The following is a 19,856-nucleotide window of genomic DNA, read 5'->3' on the forward strand; positions in this document are numbered from 1 at the left end:
ATTGATTGGATTAATTTAATTACAGATATAATTATCAGTTTTTGTTTGATTTTGGTGCCTAATTGTTAGATAGGATATTAATATATGGCTGCTTGAAGAAAATAATGGATTCACCATTGCGATCTCAGGATCAATTTGGGAAGCCGAAAGCTGTATTTTCCCCCCTTTTTAGTATATGATTGCTTGACCAATGGAATTTCTGATACTTCAAGAGTTCATCTAGGGGTTGTTTGTAATCAAGAAGCAGCTCATTCAATTAAATTGCTCTAGTTCAAAATTTTTATTGCAACACGATCTGTTTTTTATTCATTTTGTTTTCTTATAAAAAAAAAAGATTGCTTGAAGATTGTATCTGGATATTTAAATCTTAACTAATGTTGTTATCTTTGTGATGTTTTATTAAATTTACTGCTAACAACATTTCCTAACTAACCGGTGAAATAACAGGAAGAAAGAATCCGTAAAATATTGAAAAAAGCTTTATTAATTAATTAGTTAGCCGATTATCCAACCCCATGTGTTTTCTGTCACCTGCTTTCTTTTGCCTCGTACCGCCTTTTGCTTGTCTAGTCCAGCTCCAAAAGGGCACTAACAATTATAATAAAAATTAAACAACCTTGTAACATCAAGCACCTTTTACTTTTACTTTCTTTTGCTGATACCAACTTTCTTAGGATCAAAGATGCTCATGTCATAGGAAACCACCATGACACGGTAACCACACAGCTTTGAATTTGAGGTGGTCAAATACCACAGCTAGAGCAGTCTCTGTCATGCTAGTAGTTCTTAACCTGAATTCTTTTATTTGTCCAGATGCGCCGGATAAATTCGTGTGTCCGTGAGAGAGACAAATACTAGGGATGGTATAGATGACACATTTAAATATCAAGTTTCTCAACCAAAAAAAAAAAAGGGAACATTATCAATGATCATATATATGGCAACGGTCAGCATGGTCCAAGTTCAGATGGATAAAAATAACCCATCAAAATTCACTATTGGACATTGTAAACCCCCAACCCCCCAAACAAATATTTACTTTTAGACAACCCATAGGAGGATCATAATGACATTGAATATAGAACTATGGCATAAAAGAACAGATAAAAACTATCAACCCACATCCAAATCATTTCATTGATGGTTTAAGCCATTCTCAGGACGTAATACATATGTACGTAGTAAAAGTCTGTTTCAGAATGAAATTCTTCTATGCTTAAAGCCGAGTTACATCAATGTAAGCTGTATATTTCAGTTAGTGAAACCTAGGCTAGTTACCCATCTTTCCTGGGAGTCAGAAACGATCACAGAGAGCTTGATCCACCATGCATGAAGCCTGCCTTCCTTCCAGAGGAGACTAATAATGAAGATGGGATTATTTACTAAATGCTAATTGATTAGAGATAGGTGAGTTGAAACTGTTGTGACGACAAAAACAACTACTGCGATCAGCGCAGCAATTGTAAATATTAGAGCCTGCAACAATCACAACGTCTCCTATCAAAAACAGGAGCAGTTCTTTCATGAGGAAAAAAGGGGGTACAATGGAAAACAAAAGGGATATAATTTCCCCTGTATCAGATTACATAGGATAGGTAGCAAAGCAGCACATTTGACGAATGAGTGGAGTATGAAATGTACATTGTTTCTCAACATAAACTGTACTTACAGCTATTGCAGATGCAGCTAGTCCAGCTCGTTCTCTTGGGTCCTTTTGATAGTAATTGCAGAAGTAGAGAATTGTGGCATAATACCAAAAAAGTGGACACACAAATCCTAGCAGAAGGCTGGCAAGAAAATAAAAGGGGTGGAGGAGATGCCATCAGAAAATGAGTTGAGAATAGAAAGTAAGAAAGATAAGAGCTGCGTAAAATAACTCACAAGAACCATCCAAATCCACAGCCAAAACAAGGAAGGGGCTTGTCAAATTTTCCTGACTGTTCATCTTCTGAATCCCTGATGGGAGCATATTCACCATTCCTTTGGTCCATCGTGATCCAAGCAGAGCCCTATGCAAATCAAACTCAACTTCTGTGACTAGTTCAATTATGTCTATTTAGCACAGAATTTCTACAGCTAGGGCTTTATTAGAACAAGGATAACATCAACATTCACTCAGAAGGTGGTATGAAAAAACAGAAACAATAATATTTATCTATAAGATGAGTAACTTTCTGTGTTAGTCATTTCCCAAGCATAAAAGAAAATGGCAGCTACATGAGAATAGCAGAGGTTCATGACCATTAAGGATCATTTAAGTGGGACTAATAAGACAGGATTGAAGAATCCATCAGGCATTCCAATCCCAATTTCTATATAACCTCGAGAAATTTCCAACTATGCTCTTCTTAGTTGTTGATAGATATAAACAAGATTCTAAAATTTTGATCTAGAACTAAAATTCTTTTAGTTATTGATTAAGACTCAAAGTATAACGTAATCCAATAATTATAAATCAAAAAGAAAAGCTTTGAGAATCATGATGACATGATAAAGTGACCCACCTAAAAGAATACAAGAATTACCTATCACGAGCATCAACAACTGGATCGAACATAGGAAGCTCAATTCTATTACAATTCTCATAAATGACTAACAAGTTTAACTTTATATTAAGGCCACAACACTCAGTGAAATTCGTAGCTAGACTCACATAAAAGGGGGAACTATCAAAAAATTGAAGATAGATTCTTGAGGAGGCCCTAGAACTTAGCTGAGTAAGACAAAAAAAGGAAGATGTTGTAGATCTATCAATAGCCTCCTCTGACTGAAAACCATGTAATTCAACATAACACTTTTAACTGATTTAGAGTGAAGATATCACAATAGAAAGTGAATCACGTACATTTACATCAAATCACAGCACCACACATGATACAACAAGTAGTTGACAATTGTAAAATGACACCTGCACTTATCTTTGCTTCCTCATGCACACAGAGCTTATGCAGCAACTATATTGAAATTTAGAAATCACATCAACTTATTCTCCATCATAGTACTCCAAATCTGTGTTAGCATTAGATAGTCCCGTATTACTGGTTGTGTTTCGAAAACATTTTTCCGCATTTATTACTGATACATTAGATGGGCCACAGAGACTATACACAACTAAGAAAGAGCTTCCAAAAATTGCACCGTACAAGAACAAAAAAGGCATAGGCTCGAGTTCAGAGTCATGAGTGAAGGAAAAAAACAATTCATAAAAGCGGCATTATCCTCCAAGTAAGCTGACATGCGCATTTGAGCCATTCATACAACAACAATTTACTCAAATCTCAAGACTATAAAGAAAAAATCAAAAAAAACTATTTCAATCAACGAAATTCCTTCCAACCGGCAAACATACCACTCAAATATACGACTAAATGCATAAATTTAGAAATAACATCCGAAGAAATAACTTGCGACAAAACATAAAACACCAGAAACCAGCTCTAACAAAGAAATTAGCTATTTAACCAGAAACGAAAATAAAAGACGGAGAGAGATAGATAGATAGAGAGAGTGAGTTGTTACTTGAGAAATTTCCAGCGAAGAAAACTGAACGGAACAGAATCAGTTTGGGGCAACAAGTGATTGCAGCTAACGCAGTCGCTCAATAACGGAAGAAGAAAAGGAAACTTCCACAAGAGAAGTGAGAAGAAACGCAGCTTCTCCCCATGACGGTGACGGTGACGGTGACGATCAAGTTCGCTTCCGATAGGCACTGGATTTCCACTTTGCTCCCACACTCACAGACAAAAGCAGCTTCGGTCGCAACTTTTTACCTACTCCGTAATACGACACCGTCTGCTGTCATTTCTTTTCATGGCAGTCATTTTTTTAATTAAAAAACTTTCACTTGGTATTTCTAGTATTTAGGAAAATAGTACTACCTCCGGTCCTTAATATAAGATCTTGTTTGATTTTTATTTTGATCCTAAATATATGATTTCGATCCACTTTGTCTCTCATATTTATGTTTTTTTTAAGATAGTCCTTCTAACAATAAGAGTTTTAACCAGTACACTTGATTAGTAAGGATATTTTAGGAAAGACAACACCTATTTATTACAAATAACTAACTTAACTTCTTTTCTTAATCTCCTTAAATTAGTCAATTAGCTCTTATAAATAGGACCGAAGGTAATATAAAATAAGATATTGAGGCAAAATTAATATTAAAATAAATAAAAATTTATAAAATTTTAAATATCTATGTTTACATTCAATAGGTAGAGTCCAACTTTTTCACTTGAACTATGAAAAAATTATTCAAATATTTTGGCATAAAAATTATTTATTTGGAATTCTCATATCCGTAAATTCACAAGACAAACGTACAAACCTACACCGCATGGAAAGAGATTTTGTGTACTTTTCTAGAGAAAAAATGCATATAGTTATTTGTTATTGTTAATAATAAAATAGGAAGTACATACTGTATGCTTTAACAAAGAAGCACGTCTGTTGGCAAAAACAAAAACAAAAGAAAAGAAAACAAAGAAGTACGTCTATTTGTCAATTGAACAATACTTCCATTAATTTGGGCCTTTTTCTTCCTCCGGTAGCAAGAGTCAGGCCACTACAATTATGAGGCCCCGGATTTGGGCCGAGCGAGAGAAAAATGTCAAAAAGCAGGCTTCAACATTGTTCTTTAGTTTATAGGGCCTAGAGAGGGAAAAACACATCTGCTCTCTTTTCTGACCCAACTAACCTGGCCTCTGTATTATTAGCTAAGCATTTGTTGAATCTAGAGGAATTAATTAGTCTCTCACAATGTGACAAACTAATACTCCTCCGGTTCTAATTATAAGACCCAATTGATTTATTTGAGGAGATTAAGGAAGTAAGTTAAGTTAGTTATTTATAATAAATAAGTATTGTTATTCCTAAAATTTCCTTGCTAATTAAGTATATTGGCTAAAACTATCATTATTAGAAGGATTATCTTGGAAAAAAATGCATAAATATAAAAGAAAAAATGGATTGGGTCTTATAATTAGGACCAAATAAAAATTCAAATTGGGTCTTATAATAAAGACCGGAGGAGTATTTAAATTCTTTTTAGAAGAGATACCTACATTTTGTACTTAACAGTGTCTTAAACAGAATTATCTCCAATAAGAAGATACTTGTATTTAGCAACAACAGAAAAACTATTAATTTACTATGAATCATAGTTCAAAATTCTTTCTAAAAGAATTATCCGCAGTTAATGCATGACACTTGCCTCCATTAGGAATATATTTGTGTTTTTCTTTTAGCTTTTTGAGAAAGCTAGCCAAGCAAGAGCAAAAGGTAATTGACGAAAAGTGCCAAAATTTATCATGATTTCAAACCAGATTTAAATTTCTAAGTGCCCATTTGTTTCGATGCATGGTATTAGGATTTCTTGTAATTCGGATACAATAACCTCTTTCATGCATTTGGTTGGTACATTTAAATGGTAAAGGGGGATTATGATGGGCATCATGATTACTTTATATGAGGTAACACGGATTACACTTATAGTAGTAAAGAATGAGGATTACAATATGTGTGAATCTGAAAAAGACATTAATTGCCCTTGCTTTCTTCATCATCTTCCTCAACTATTGTTGACCCGTACGCTAGTGATGTTCCTCTACTGGCGACCCTTTCTCCTCCTTCCTGTACCAATGAACTGGGCATCTTCATCTTTCCTATTTGCTTCATCGTCACAAAGATGAAAACAAAAAATGTACTAGCGCTAGCAAAAAGTAAAAGCAAAAGAACGAAAATAGAGATATAGACAATAGGAGATTTTTGATGTGGCTGGAATCTTCACCAAAAATGATGAAGATGAGTCGGGAGAATGGTAAAAGTAGAAGAGAGGAATGATCAGTCTCATTTGAGGAAGAGGGAAGACGAAGGGTGACACAGGGGTCACAGTGATGGGTGAGTGTTGCCGTGGTGGTTGAGGACGACGTAATAAGCAGTGAACTCAAGAGAAATTTTTATTTGTGCAAGGGCATTTTTGTCCTATCAATTTTATTTCTATTTAATTAAATATAAGTAATCAATTTAATTTTATCATTCTTAATATGGTACCAAACAATTTCATTGTAATCCTTTTTGCATTACATCCCATTTCCAACTATTACATTACATTACATTCTCATTGATTCCATGAACCAAACGGGCTATAAATTACTCCTCTGGTCCTTAATATAGGACCCAATTAGTAAGTTAGTTTTGATCCTAAATATAAGACTAATTTCTCATATTTATTAATTTTCTCTAAATTATCCCTATGGATATTCCCTTAACTATAGTTAATTAGAAGAGGGAGAGGGGGTATTAAGAAAGATGATTATGGTGTTTTAGAAAAAATGTGTCACTTTTCTCATAATTAACTAACTTACCTAACTTCCTTAATCTAATCAAATTAGTCAAATGGATTTTATATTAAGGACCGCAGGAGTATTTTGCTTCCACGGTTCCATTTGTTTGCCGGATGTTTTATTTTCAATATTTGTTGTTAGTTTGCTTCTTGTTTATTTTTTCTTTTGGATTAATTTTAACAACTCAACTTTCAATTAGTTAACGGCTATTCTCTCTTTGTTCCCGCCAAATATAGCAACGCCATATCAAAGGCGAGAACAGATTTCCCCCGAAAAATGTAACCATGGAATAATCGTATATTGTTCAATTTCTCTAGCGCTCCCATTCACCACTGCCCCATCTCGGTGGGGTGGCGCCACCGTGATGGTTCTCTCGGGAACAGCCTCAAATGCAGAACTCGGCCCTACTGTCATTGCCGTTGATGACGACGTCAATAGCGTGTACGCTGTCAAATGGGCAATTCATAATCTTTTACAGAAGAACTCAGCTTCCACCCTCATTCACGTTCGGACTAAGAATTTACATCCTCGTAGGTACTCTTTTTCTTTAATCTCATTTCCACCATCTATAATCTCCGGCCGGATGTTATTCTAGGTCGGTGCCTCATTGTTTAAAGAGAGTTTGTAATAATGACTGGCTGAAAAGTTTAACCGAGGGGTTCGTAATCAGTACATTGTATCATTATCTATTAAATTTTCATATTGTTTAAGCTATATGGCTATTAATGAACAATTACATCATATTTCTTTCGTCTACTACATTTCTTGTATGGTTAATGCAGGATTGCAGATGATGTTGATTCTGTCCCTAAAGAAGGTCGTCCACCAACTGAAGAAGAATCAAAACAAGTTTTTCTTCCCTTCAGAGAATTTTTTGCACAAGAAGGGGTGAGTAATTGGCAGTATCATCGATCCTACTCCTCAAAGTCTTTGAAACCCATATGTAGTACGCATTTTGATGATAGGAGGAGGCGTGTAAGATGAACTAAAGCGTGCCAGGACCTTCATAATTGTTTCTCAACCAACTGGATTGTTAAACCGTAGTCCTATAGATATTTACGCTTACCCATATGTATAGAGCGTCACGAGGATTATCCACATATGCGACTGCAGATGCTAAAATTAAATTAATTTCAGAATAAGTTGAATAGTTTGAACTTTTCTACTCTCACGTTTAGCATTCTCTACGAACTTCTTTATGGAGGAGAGGTTACAAATTGGATTGAGGAAAGGTCAAAAAAAGACAAATATATCATATATACAATTTACATATCTGAAAATCAAATTATATTATGGTTAAGGGCCTTGAGAAAACTCACCAGTATCATTGTTGGTTCTTGTGAAATTCATGTCAGATCACAGCAAAGGAGTTGGTTCTGCACGGCAATGATGTTACGAGTACACTAACCGATTACATCATTGACCACTCTATCAGCAATATTGTTGTTGGCGCTTCCCATCGGAATGCTCTTACAAGGTTCCTCTTTTTCTCTCATTCATATTTACACATGGACAAGTACATAAGCGAGATTGCAGATATGTCATGAGACATGCTATGAATCAAATTATATTATATTTAATGGCCCATTAACTAAGCGTCTTCCTAGATGACCACTGCAGGAAATATAAAGGGTTAGGTGTTTCAAACAGTTTAATGAGGTCCGTGCCAGAGTGCTACACAGTACATATTATATCAAAAGGAAAAGTGCTAAATATCCAGCCAACAGGTTTCCCTCAAAGCATAAGCATCATACCAACTACATCGATGGAAGACTCATACTACAATCCCCAGGGAAATTCACAACCGGATCATTTGCATAATCTTCTTCCTGATACTTCAGATTCTGAAGATATGAACAGGTTTACTATTTGTACTATTCATAATAAATGCTATCATCTTCATAGTTTTCAAGCCTCTGAGATGCCTTTTACCTGTTAGTTGATGAAAATTATCAGCCTAATGGAGCCTTGTTCATGTGAGAACCATTTAACTTAAAATATTTATGATCCAACATAGAAAATGAGAAGGATGATGGATCACCAAAAACTCTACATGTCACAGCCAAATTGCTTGAGCATAATGGTTGAGGCTGGGGACAGCTCATTATGGGCACGCATCTTCAATTTTCCCTTTCAACTTTTATGGACATAATTGGTTCGATGGCTTTTCTTTGGCGCTCCATACATGCTCTTTTTATGGGATTCATTATTTTACATACAAATAGGAGAGCCTCTCCTTCACTAAATCAATTTTAATGTTTAGGAGTTATGTTGTTTATTTCCAGACTTTTCCTTTGACGATTTATCATCCTCCTACTATATTTGCTCTCTTCTGCTCTTGTTTCTTAATAGAACTTGTTTAAGAAAATATTTGGCATGATAGAAGTGGGAAAGAAAAATATGATAGAGACAGTTAAGACTTCACTGTTTCTATGGAGTTTTCACTCGTCTGAGTATATGTCCATGGTGCTTTCTTTAACTTTTTATTCATCATTGGGCTTTTGAATCTCTGCTACTCATCTTTTTAGGTCAATATCTTAGACGGTCTTTTTGTTTATACAGAAAATCATTCAAACATTTTTGGCCAGGCTCAGGTCTTGATAGGGTTTATGCTGGTGAAAACAACGACACTGTGCAGGTGGTAACTCATGAGTCCTCCGAAGAGGCTAATTTATCAAAGGTGGAAAAAAATAAGTCCTATGAAGAGGATAATTTAGCAAGATTAGTCGTTGAAAACACCTCACCAAAGTATTCATCAAATCAAAATTCCATTCACTGGTGACAATTCAAGGATGCTTAGTTCCCAGTTGGCTCCTTTGTTACCTGAAAAGCAAGCAATATCTGTGAACTCACACGGTCTCTGGAGGACCTCATCAAATGCCAAAGTAAGTACTGTAATATCAAATTGGTAGGACCGATCTCTCTTGGCATAAATTGATGTGGAGAACTATTTTGTCATTTCCATTTTAGAATAAAACCAAAGATGATGTACACTTCACTAAATTGATTTTGCTATCACATACGCATCACCTACTTTGATAGGAACTGATTTATTTGGCCTTGAAATGCATATTCACTTTTCCCCAATTGTGGAAACAAATTAATGGCTGTAAATAACTTTTACTTCATAGTCAGTCTTCCAGCTGACTCTAAGCAAACATTGAGAAAAGGATAAAAAACCTAGGTTTTCTGAATGCTTAAACTCGACGATCAAAAGTTACGCACGTAGTTTTTCAGTGTTAGTGCACTTTAATCTTTCTTTTCCTCTCCCTTAACTTTCAAATTGCATAGAGCTGTTTGGTTTTTATGGTTTATGTAAGTTTTAGTTTTCAAGTTTTGAGGCTATGGCACTGGCACTATTTCATCTCCCCTTCCCCTCTCTTCACCTCCTTTTATATTCTGGCTATGGTTATTTTCTTTGTAGAACAGTGGGTCATTTTCAATTAAGTTATCTCTTCTTGGCTGTTTATCTCCAGAGAATAAAAAGAGGTTCATACCTTAATGATACAGCATGTTTTTTAGATTACTGGTTGTCACAATTTGAAGTTCATTACTATTTCAGTAATCAATAACTAATTTCTTTTTAATTTTGAGCACATTTAACAAAAAAAAAAATTTCATGCTAATGGCCCAGATTTTATATACACAATATCCATTATATGATTTTATACACATTTCTTTCTCCTTTACATGAGCTGTCTGTCAGAAAGGCTTGAGTATTGAAATGAGGCAATTAAGCCTAGAATTGAAAAAAACAATGGAGAAGTATAGCTCAGCCTGTAGAGAAGCCATCGCAGCAAAACAGAAGGTATTGCATGTTATACATTCTACTCAAGCTTATCAAGTTTTAGAATAAACCACAGAAAGGGTGAGTTGGAAAAAAGTATTTTTATTTTAGGTAATGGAGCTTGAACAGATTATGCAAGAAGAAGAACGCAACTTAAAACATGCAGAAATAAGGGCCATGCAGGAAGAGGAAGAGAGGAAGACAGAATCAAATATGTTGACTCATGATAATATTCAATGTAGAAAATTCGATGTCAAGGACATTGAAGTTGCAACTCGCTGCTTTAATAGTCATTTGAAAATTGGTGAAGGTGGATGCGGATCTGTTTATAAAGGTGTGCTTGATTTCACTGATGTTGCAATTAAGGTCTTGAGACCAGACATAGACCAAGGAGAGAAGCAATTTCAACAAGAGGTACTTGCTAATGACTTTCTTTTTGGCAGAAACTAGGAGCATCAATATTGGCTTTGCTGTATGGAATCACATTTTATCAAATTGGAACTTGCTTTTCCCCCCAACTAGATTGTGAATCTATATTTTTCACCAAAGTTTAAAATGAGTCACATTATCCATGACTTATAAATAGTGTGGTTTATTATAAATTTTATACTGACATTTTCAAAGCTCAATAATCCCACATATTTGACATCATTAGGTTAGGCTCATCATTATTCACCTGCCGTTGCCTTACGTTACAATTTCTCTGTACACTTCATCAAGAAGTGAAAGTGAAAAGTGTATTTTAATGATACAAAAAGAAAAATGAAGAGTAACAATCGCTAATTTCATTTTGCAAATATAAATATATAAGAACTTTTATATTTAATTAGAGTCTCAGTTATCCTCTGTCTTGATGCTTCCAATGCAGTTTGAGATTTTGAGCACCATAAGGCATCCAAACATTGTTCTCCTGCTAGGTACCTGCCCAGAGTATGGATGCCTTGTGTACGAGTACCTGGAAAATGGCAGCTTAGAAGATCGCCTCTTCCAGAAAAATAACACTCCCCCACTTCCATGGAGAATTAGATTCAAAATAGCAGCAGAAATCGCCACCCGCCTTCTTTTCCTTCACAAGACAACACCCAAACCATTGGTGCACCGTGACCTCAAGCCATCAAACATTCTGCTGGATGGGAACTATGGGAGCAAGATAAGTGATGTTGGTTTGGCTCATCTTGTTCCTCCTTCTATACCTGACAAAACCACTGAGTATCACATAACAGCTGCAGTTGGTACATATTGTTATATTGACCCAGAGTATCAACAAACAGGATTATTGGGAGTAAAATCAGATATATATTCGCTAGGTATAATTCTGCTACAAATTCTTACTGCTGAGCCTCCTATAGGCTTATCTCTCCTTGTTGAGCAGGCCATCCAAGAAGGTACTTTTCAAGAGGTACTTGATGCAAGTGTGCCAGATTGGCCTGTTGAAGAGGCTTTATCTTGTGCTTTGTTGGCTTTAAAGTGCTGCGAGATGAGGAAAAGGGACAGACCAGACCTGGGTTCTGTTATTTTGCCAATGCTAAATCGACTCAGAGATCTGGGAGGAGCCATTGGAGGTGATGGCCTTCCTGCAAGCCAGGTTAGTTAACCTTTGAATTCACTACCCAAATGTACTTCTGAGTACTATAAGCTTCTCACATTTAAAAGTAAAGAGTATAGTCAGAGTCATGTGACCTATCGCCTATAGTCTCGTTGGCTGATAAACCAAGTTAAAACTGGGACAAATCAATAATGGAGAAAAAGAATGGCTCACCATGACTGTTATCTCAAATCTAGAAAAAACCATGTCCAAATGGCTCATCGTGACTATTATCACTGTTAGGTACGAGAGCGAAGGTGGCAACCCTTCAAGTCCATCGCCAACCTATTGAGCTTCAATCGTAATTCCGAGAAGCCAGGCCTCTTACCACCAACAGGGAAGAAGCATTTGGGGGAAAAAAGGACATTTACAGGGGCTGCTTCTCTTTAGTAAGTTGCTCCAAACACAACCAGAATCTAAAGAAGTTCCACTCTTTCTCTTCAATTGAGTGAGGGGATTTATTCATGAACTGCAACAAACGGACGAATCCCTTGTTGTCATTTTCTTCATCATTAATGTATCAATAGGGAAGGCATTCTTATTATCATAGGGAAGGCATTCTTTTTGTGATGAACTCATTTTAATGAATCTCCATGAACGCAAGGGAAGGCATTCTTTGCTGCATTGTATTCCAGTTTAGGATTATAGAATTGGCACTTTGGAAAATAATTATGCTAAATAAATATTTTATAAAGTTCATCAGTAACCTCTCGATACTAACCATGCCGATAAAAGAATCAATAAAAAATGTAATTTGCATACACGAAAAGAGAGACTAATTTATAGGGATTAATTTAATATAATATCCCCCGTTTTGACTAGTCAACTTTTGGAAAATTTTGATATTTTTATTTGTAATTTATAAGTGCATTTTGGTTATGGATCAGCACAACAAAATTTCAACTCAATCCTTTGTTTCTGCAGTCTATTTTTAGAATTTTTTGTGTTTAATTTAAAAGAGAGTGGCTACAGTGATTAGTTATCTTATTACGAAATTCTCCCTAATTTTAGCTTAGAAAAATAGCATAAAATATTTTATTAATTAAATTAAAGATGTTCAAAATAAAATTACTCCCTCAGCCTTTGTTAAAACATTCTCCTTACAAAATTATACGGTTTAAAAAAACAATTCAAATTAGTTTAAAACAATGCATGTATTCTTCCAATCTAAATATAAAACCTATCACTACAAAATAGATTTTATTTTAAGACTGAAAAATATAAAAATTGAATAATTTTTCTAAATATATTCTTATTTAATGAGGAAAATAAGAGAGAAAATTACAATAACAAGATAAGTAATGAAAGAGAATAAAATATAAGGAAAAAATGACAAAATAAAATAAAAAATTAATTAAAAATAAAATTGATAAAAACACACTGTTGAAACAATAATTTTAAAACCTCAAGCCAGTCAATTTCGTACACCTGTGCCAATGGACCGGCACGAACCGGTCTGATTTCCTACGATAAAGCGAAGAAAGCGGACCGGCTCCCCGCCACACCGCCCTTCCAGCTTGATATTTTCCCGCAAACCCATACAGCAGCCTTCCCTGTCCCTGTTCCGCTGTTCGCTCCTTTTTCTTCCGTCTTGCTGCCAACCCTTACCCTAATCGTCTGGAAGCTCTGCCAATGGCGTACCGTTCCCCTGATCGAGAATCAGGATCCGAACCGCAAACCCCAACGCGCCTTTATAATCCTTACAAGGACCTCGAAGTGCCCATTCGAAACCTATACCAGCTTCCAACGTCCCCTGAGTATCTCTTCGTCGAGGAGGCTCGCCGTAAGCGTCGATCCTGGGGTGAAAATCTCACCTTTTACACTGGCTGCGGCTACCTTGCGGGCGCCGTTGGTGGTGCCGGTGTTGGCCTCGTCGATGGGGTGAAATCTTTTGAATCCGGCGACACCACGAAGCTGCGGATAAATCGTGTCCTTAACGCTTCTGGTCATTCTGGTCGGTCTTGGGGTAACCGAGTTGGTATTATTGGATTGTTATATGCCGGTATCGAGAGCGGAATAGTGGCTGTGAGGGACACTGATGATGCGTGGAATAGTGTGGCGGCGGGGCTCGGTACTGGTGCATTATATCGTGCTGCGAGAGGGGTGAGATCAGCGGCGGTGGCGGGAGCTGTAGGCGGAGTTCTAGTCGGTGTGGCTGTTACTGCTAAGCAGGCGTTGAAACGATATGTGCCAATTTGAGAAGGTCTTATTAATCGAGATTTTAATATTAATTTAATTTAACTACTTATCAATTTTGAGCGATTATTGAGGCAGAAGGTTTAGATTATACCACCACGTTGCACTTGGTAATGGTAATAGTGCTTTTGTTGCAAAATATTGATTAAATGCATATTTTTCAGTCAGATATTGGCCAACTCTTGGAATGAAATTTATAGATTCATCTTGTAGCAACCAATTAAAATGGGTGGAAATTCGGGTGCAGCATGAAATTTATATCTGTTCCATTTTTTCTATTCATTTGATGAATGTATAGCTTGTCGATACATTGAAAATTATGAGATTTTAATGCGAGAGCCCTTTGCTGTTATGATATATTACTGAATGGAACCCGAGTATGTTAATGCATTATGGATTTAAGGGCATTTCTTGTTAAGATGGTCTAATATTCTGATTGTAGACCATCGTATTCGTACACTTGATAAGGCGGCAAGAGGCAAGGCTAATATAAATTACTAATATTTGATGGTTTCTGATAGAATGTTGATTCTGATGGCTTGACATGGAAGTTCTTTCTTCAAGTTGGAATATGTTTATGTTGTTCAGAGATTTTGCATTCTACATCAAATCCTTTTCCTAAAGTATCCAAGGCTTGTAACGAATTAGGCATTCATATAATGAGTCATTTGGTATTAGGCTGAAAGAAGTATCTCCTTTTTGAGATAGGAAGCACATATAATTATTATTTTACAGTTAAGATGCCTTCCTGCTGGAGTAAAATTTTGGTAGTTTACAGATCGTAACTAAGCTGCATCTGATATTGTCAAACAAACTCCTTCTTTGTAAAGATACAAGTTGGTCTAAGGAGCAGCTTTCCTTGTCAGAATTAAGTAAGCTGACTACTTGAGTATAGATTTTAGGCTCCTTGCAAGTCTTTAGTTTGACTTTTGAAGTCGTCCTTTTGGCCCTTGCAGGTTGCAACCTAGATTTTATAATTTATAGTTGATTACTTCATAAATGGTAGACTTCTAATCAGTGTTGAGGTTTCCTCTGCTGCATTCCTCGGCGTGAAATAAGCTGGAACCTTTTTTCCTTGAGAGCTAATAAATCTTCTATCAATTGAGATTTTCTTTTTAGAAATCCTGAGATGTCCTTGTGAATTTCTCTTTCCTGCATGGCAAGCTTTTGATGAGGGATATTTTTTTACAGCAGAAATTTGCTATGAGAGCCTGTTTAGATTATTTTCCAATGACAAAACATTTGAGTGTTTGACACCGCACAAAGGAACAGAGACAAGGAAAGGTTACACTGTTATTGGTTACTGCGTCCAAATTTATGGAGATTAGCTTGCGCATAGTTCCTGTAAGTGGATTTGCTTTTCTGTTAAGCGGTTTCTGATAAAACCAGAAGGCAGCTCTAGGATCTATCACTTGTTGCGCTGTCCCCTGCTCCCCTGACAGTATTTAAACCCTTTCTTAGTGAATTTACATGCCTTATCATCTCTTAAAGTCTGTTGTGGTAGGTGATATAGAAGACTTGTACATGGATGGGCTGTTTTCCCTTTCAGAAAATGTCAGTGTGATCATGCATATTCTGCTATGTTGCGGAGTATTCATTTGTCCAATGCATATTTTTAGGTTGAAAATGGCCACTTGCACTAAGTTTACTCAGAAAATCAGCATGTAATGAATAACCAGAATCCGTTTAAATTTGGAGATAGCGTAAAAGTTCGTTACTATTGCACACCCACACATAATTAGATTAATTAAATTAATGCGAATGAGATTGTCGGTGTTATATCGAGTTAATTGACTGTGTGATGAATCCATGATAAGCGTTGGCGAACAAGTGAATGTATTGATCGGCACCTTGCTTAGAGACCAAGTTGGTTGTGAGATTGTTGGCATGAACACAAATAAGCGCGTTCCTGAGAATAATTAAAGGGGTGTCTGGATAGAAACAAATCATGGTTTTAAAAGTATTTTTACGGTTTACAAAGTAAATATGTGGAGGGTATTGTTTCGTTTTGCAAAAAGTGCTCTGAGAAGGATTTGAGGGTTGCCAAACACCCTCTAATTTGTTGTGGAAGTACTTTATGTTTCATGCTACTCACGTCTAAAGATCCCTCTTTGATAAGGTTTAGGCTGTCTTTTATGATATCTTAGATAATGAATTCTTTTGATTCTCATTTCCATATTTTATGGTTGGCTGGTAAAGTATGATGTGCTGAATAATATCAAGGGAAAACCAATCCTCTTTTGTCCTTATAATTTTATTGTATTTTCTCTTATATGCAAGTCATTTGTACCTCATTTTTGCATAGTAAAAAATACGTTTAAGTTGATATATAAGTTTTCACATTTATAAAAAAGATATTTAAAAAAAATTTGGAGAATTACACTGAGGTCATAAAGAAAGGAAAAAAATTATAGAACAGGTCTTAAAGGTTGTTATTCTCTACTGAGAATTGTCATTACAAGTTGCTTAGGTTAAGATTTGGATCTTTGAGTAATTATTTTTATTTCTTGAAACTTGATTATAATTCTCCCAAAAAGGCATGATGCATATTTTCTCACATTTTTTTGTTATATTCAATAGAAGTAAAATTAAGAAAAAGTTATTAATTAGTTTATAAGTACTTATATTTAGAAGTAAATTTTTTTTCTCTCATCACTGATGTGAGAACATGGTGATATCTGCTATATATATATTTGGTTGTCCAAGAGTATCTTCTTATCTCAACGATAAAAAGACTAATTTCTTGCAGTATTGTTGGCATCCCTGATCAATGTTATTTTTTTCTGTCCCAAGAGTCAGACCTGGAACATAATAATCAAGTGTCCAAGTCTTTTTCCTTCGAACCAACACTTTGTTCCAGTAAGTGATACAAGTGGGTCATGGTGTCTCCAAAGATGGAGTCGGTGACATAGTGGGTGCAACTTTGTTCCAGGAAAGGCCCAAATAATTGTTTAGAGTTCGTCTGTGACAAGCTAAGGCCCAAACTTTGATTGGGCGGTCCAGATTCTCCTTGAAAGTCTCAACTCTGTCCTTATGGATATAGCTCATGTTTGACCTGTACTGTACTGTTCTATTATTGTTTTAAAAAAGTAATGAAATTATAAATAAAAAAAAACGATAATTTAAACCATCCAATTTGATCTAGGTCTATATTTATTGAAGGCAACAAGTCCTAACAACCCCATACCGCTATTTTGATCTTGTACGTAAGTCACTTGTAGGATAATTAATGACACTTTTTTTTTTCAATTTTACCTCAATTGGATATACAATAAAAGAAATTGGTGAAATAGGTGAGAAAAAAAAGTACATCGTATTTTTTCAATACCTTCTTTTTATTGTGAGCAAATGTGAACAATTTTATTAATTTAATGCATTTTTAGATATACAAGAATGAGGTGTATAAGTGACACATAAAAACAGTGTTATGTGAAATGAACGTAAACAGCCATGCGTACAGACTCTGCACACTGCACTTGGTTTCAAAAGCGTCATTTGGGGGCGTGAAGTTTGGAAATTCATGCACGTAGGCATGGAGCGGAGAAGTGTGAAAACTGGAAAACACAGAGGCATATGTACATAGAGAGGTGTGAAACTATGACTCTGATTCAGATGCATTGTGGTCACTGTTCACATGAAGGGTGAATTATAGGGCCATCTTTCATTTGTCCGATCCTTTCCATTATCATATTCACGATATATATTACCGATCGATCTCTGCACTTGCATGATTATCATCATTTTGGTATCAGAGTCAAGACTCGTCATATATATAACTGCATGCAGAATGCGATGCTGTCATCTTCTCGTTCTTCTCCATCAAAACGCATGGCTGCCACACTCACTTCTCACTCAACACGTACGTCTTCACCTTGAATCCTGCGCATGTGTTTGTTTGGCTGTGAAGTGCGACAGTCATCTCGAAACGCATATTGTCCCCTTCTTCATCAACACTACCAATTCAGAATCTATACCCTCCAAAAATGCTGAACAGTGGGCCCTATCTCATCTACAGTATCACTTTCGATTCTTAATATAAAATCTTTTTTTTTATTTTGGCTCTAAATATGAGTCCCCAATTCACTTTATCTCTCATATTTATATTTTTTTTTCAAGATAGTCCTTCTAACAATAATAATTTTAACCAATACACTTGATTAGTAAGATATTTTAAGAAAGACAACACTTATTTATTACAAATAACTAACTTAACTTCTTTCCTTAATCTCCTCGAATTAGTCAATTAGCTCTTATAAATAGACTGAAAGTAGTATTTATTTATAATCTATGAATAGTATAGTACAGTGTTGTGTAAATATTGAGTTATATAGATATATAGAGAGAGAGAGAGAGAGACGGGTAGCGTTGAAGACGATAAATTGTCCAACTTCCCAAACATCTTCTTTACACACACACTGCACAGCACGATCTAAATCTACTACACACAGTTTTTGTTTTATCGACTTTTAAGGAGCATTTTTGAATAAGTTCACTGGTTAGAGATTGTGATTGTTCTGTGCATTATTTCTGATCGCTCCCAACTGCAATAATATTTGTTCTTATCAATTAAGACACTCTTCTGATCGATGTACATTATATATATACATATAGATATATGTGTGTGTATATATATATAACAGTGATAGTGATCATAAACCTCCAGAGGCTCTGGGACCCAAGCAAGCTCGTCTAACTGCACTAAACAATGTAGCTTATTCAGAGTCCGTATATAGTTTTTAATATCCTGTCGGTATTTTTTTGTCCGGATATGGGAAAATATTATATGTTGGAGAAATTTATATTATATATTCTTTTTATTTATTAAAAGTCTGAGTGAAAATACTTCACTGTTCACATTGTGAGTAGTGTTGTTTGTACATAAACATTTTATATCATTTAAATTTTACTGTTATTTTAAATGAAACTTTTTTCTCATGCTTGGTCATAATACTAAGCCTTCTTCTTATTAATAAGGGTAGTCAAAATAAAAAAAAAAACTAAGAATATAATATGGATAATGAGAAATGGAGGGCATCATATCTTAATTTATATTAATTGAAAACTTAAGTTTATGCAACTGTTTGATAAACATGGAAGGTAAGAGTGATCGAAATAATCTCATGGAAAAAAATGATATTTTTCCTTTCTCACTTTGCTCTTTTAAATAAACAAAGTCAATTATTTAGAATAAGAAAAATAATAAATATTAATAAAATAGAACACCTTTCTCCATTCCAACTAAATGTAGATGGACTAATAAATGCAAGCAACAAATTTTGAAATAGAAGGAGATAAATAAATTATCAGTTGAATGGAATGAGGCCACGTGACTCTATATATAGTTTTTAAAATCCAATGACAAAATCTTTTATCAAAATCAATTTAATTGGCTCATTTCTTAAATCTCATAGATTTATATTGTGGGCAGAGATATATAGTGGCATTTAATTTCATACAACCACCGAACCTAATTCTTTGCTCACTCCATTCTTTCGCAACTCTATTTTGTTATGAGATATATCAAAATAATAAATGTAAGATTTTTGCCAGCTAATAAATGTAAGTTTTAATCGCTTATTTTATTAGAAAAATAACATCTCTTGTACACATTATATATACATATATATGTGTGTGTGTGTGTATAACAGTGATAGTGATCATAAACCTGCAGAGGCTTTGGGACCCAAGCAAGCTCGTCTAAGTGCAATAAACAATGTAGCTTATTCAGACGATCCATGTATAGTTTTTAATATCCTGTCGGTATTTTTTGGTCCGGATATGGGAAAATATTACATGTTTAGGTCTTTTTATTTATTAGAACTCTGAGTGAAAATACTTCACTGTTCACTAGTAGATATATAAACTTTTCTTGACCCAAAGTGATCATTTGGCATTACTAAACGTTACTATTAACATCGTGAGTAGTGTTGTTTGTGCATAA

The 19,856-nt window shown here is 35.1% G+C and overlaps 3 protein-coding genes across 5 annotated transcripts; 2 read left to right on the forward strand and 1 right to left on the reverse strand.

Moving 5' to 3' along the window:
• Window positions 1–1,104: 1,104 nt before the first annotated feature.
• LOC114762101 (60S ribosomal protein L18a-like protein) lies at window positions 1,105–3,666 on the reverse strand. The gene is made up of 4 exons (XM_028951561.1): window positions 3,520–3,666; window positions 1,882–2,009; window positions 1,670–1,787; window positions 1,105–1,476 (listed from the first exon to the last, which is right to left on the reverse strand). The coding sequence occupies exons 2-4, from the start codon at window positions 1,989–1,991 to the stop codon at window positions 1,390–1,392; spliced, it is 315 nt and encodes a 104-aa protein (XP_028807394.1). The 5' UTR covers window positions 1,992–2,009; window positions 3,520–3,666; the 3' UTR covers window positions 1,105–1,389.
• A 3,045-nt stretch (window positions 3,667–6,711) lies between these two features.
• Window positions 6,712–12,109, forward strand: LOC114762119 (U-box domain-containing protein 51-like). Its single transcript, XM_028951578.1, has 9 exons — window positions 6,712–6,877; window positions 7,138–7,235; window positions 7,703–7,824; window positions 7,968–8,207; window positions 8,910–9,027; window positions 10,054–10,155; window positions 10,246–10,554; window positions 11,009–11,719; window positions 11,963–12,109. Exons 1-9 carry the CDS (start codon window positions 6,712–6,714, stop codon window positions 12,107–12,109), a joined length of 2,013 nt encoding a protein of 670 aa, XP_028807411.1.
• A 1,140-nt stretch (window positions 12,110–13,249) lies between these two features.
• LOC114762144 (mitochondrial import inner membrane translocase subunit TIM23-2) lies at window positions 13,250–15,539 on the forward strand. Of its 3 annotated transcripts, none has more exons than XM_028951603.1 (2): window positions 13,250–13,922; window positions 15,107–15,539. In XM_028951603.1, the coding sequence occupies exon 1, from the start codon at window positions 13,352–13,354 to the stop codon at window positions 13,916–13,918; it is 567 nt and encodes a 188-aa protein (XP_028807436.1). In that variant the 5' UTR covers window positions 13,250–13,351; the 3' UTR covers window positions 13,919–13,922; window positions 15,107–15,539. The 3 variants fall into 3 exon arrangements, with proteins under 3 accessions (XP_028807436.1, XP_028807435.1, XP_028807437.1); XM_028951602.1 differs by having other exon boundaries at window positions 15,110–15,539; XM_028951604.1 differs by lacking the exon at window positions 15,107–15,539 and adding an exon at window positions 14,746–14,761.
• The last annotated feature ends 4,317 nt before the right edge of the window (window positions 15,540–19,856 follow it).

Source organism: Neltuma alba, unplaced genomic scaffold, assembly GCF_004799145.2.
Source record: "Neltuma alba isolate B1F8T4 unplaced genomic scaffold, ASM479914v2 tig00011195_pilon, whole genome shotgun sequence".
NCBI lineage: Eukaryota > Viridiplantae > Streptophyta > Magnoliopsida > Fabales > Fabaceae > Neltuma > Neltuma alba.

What these genes read in the sequence shown, in the direction of transcription:
- LOC114762101 (XM_028951561.1), bottom strand. Translation starts at nt 1,991, where the DNA reads ATGGACCAAAGGAATGGTGAATATGCTCCCATCAGGGATTCAGAAGAT. An exon ending in TGTGGATTTGGATGGTTCTT is followed by an intron (nt 1,788 to 1,881) that starts GTGAGTTATTTT and finishes TTTTCTTGCCAG; the next exon opens with CCTTCTGCTAGGATTTGTGT. An exon ending in TAGCTGCATCTGCAATAGCT is followed by an intron (nt 1,477 to 1,669) that starts GTAAGTACAGTT and finishes TGATTGTTGCAG; the next exon opens with GCTCTAATATTTACAATTGC.
- LOC114762119 (XM_028951578.1), top strand. Translation starts at nt 6,712, where the DNA reads ATGGTTCTCTCGGGAACAGCCTCAAATGCAGAACTCGGCCCTACTGTC. An exon ending in AATTTTTTGCACAAGAAGGG is followed by an intron (nt 7,236 to 7,702) that starts GTGAGTAATTGG and finishes AATTCATGTCAG; the next exon opens with ATCACAGCAAAGGAGTTGGT. An exon ending in AATTTCAACAAGAGGTACTT is followed by an intron (nt 10,555 to 11,008) that starts GCTAATGACTTT and finishes ATGCAGTTTGAG; the next exon opens with ATTTTGAGCACCATAAGGCA.
- LOC114762144 (XM_028951603.1), top strand. Translation starts at nt 13,352, where the DNA reads ATGGCGTACCGTTCCCCTGATCGAGAATCAGGATCCGAACCGCAAACC.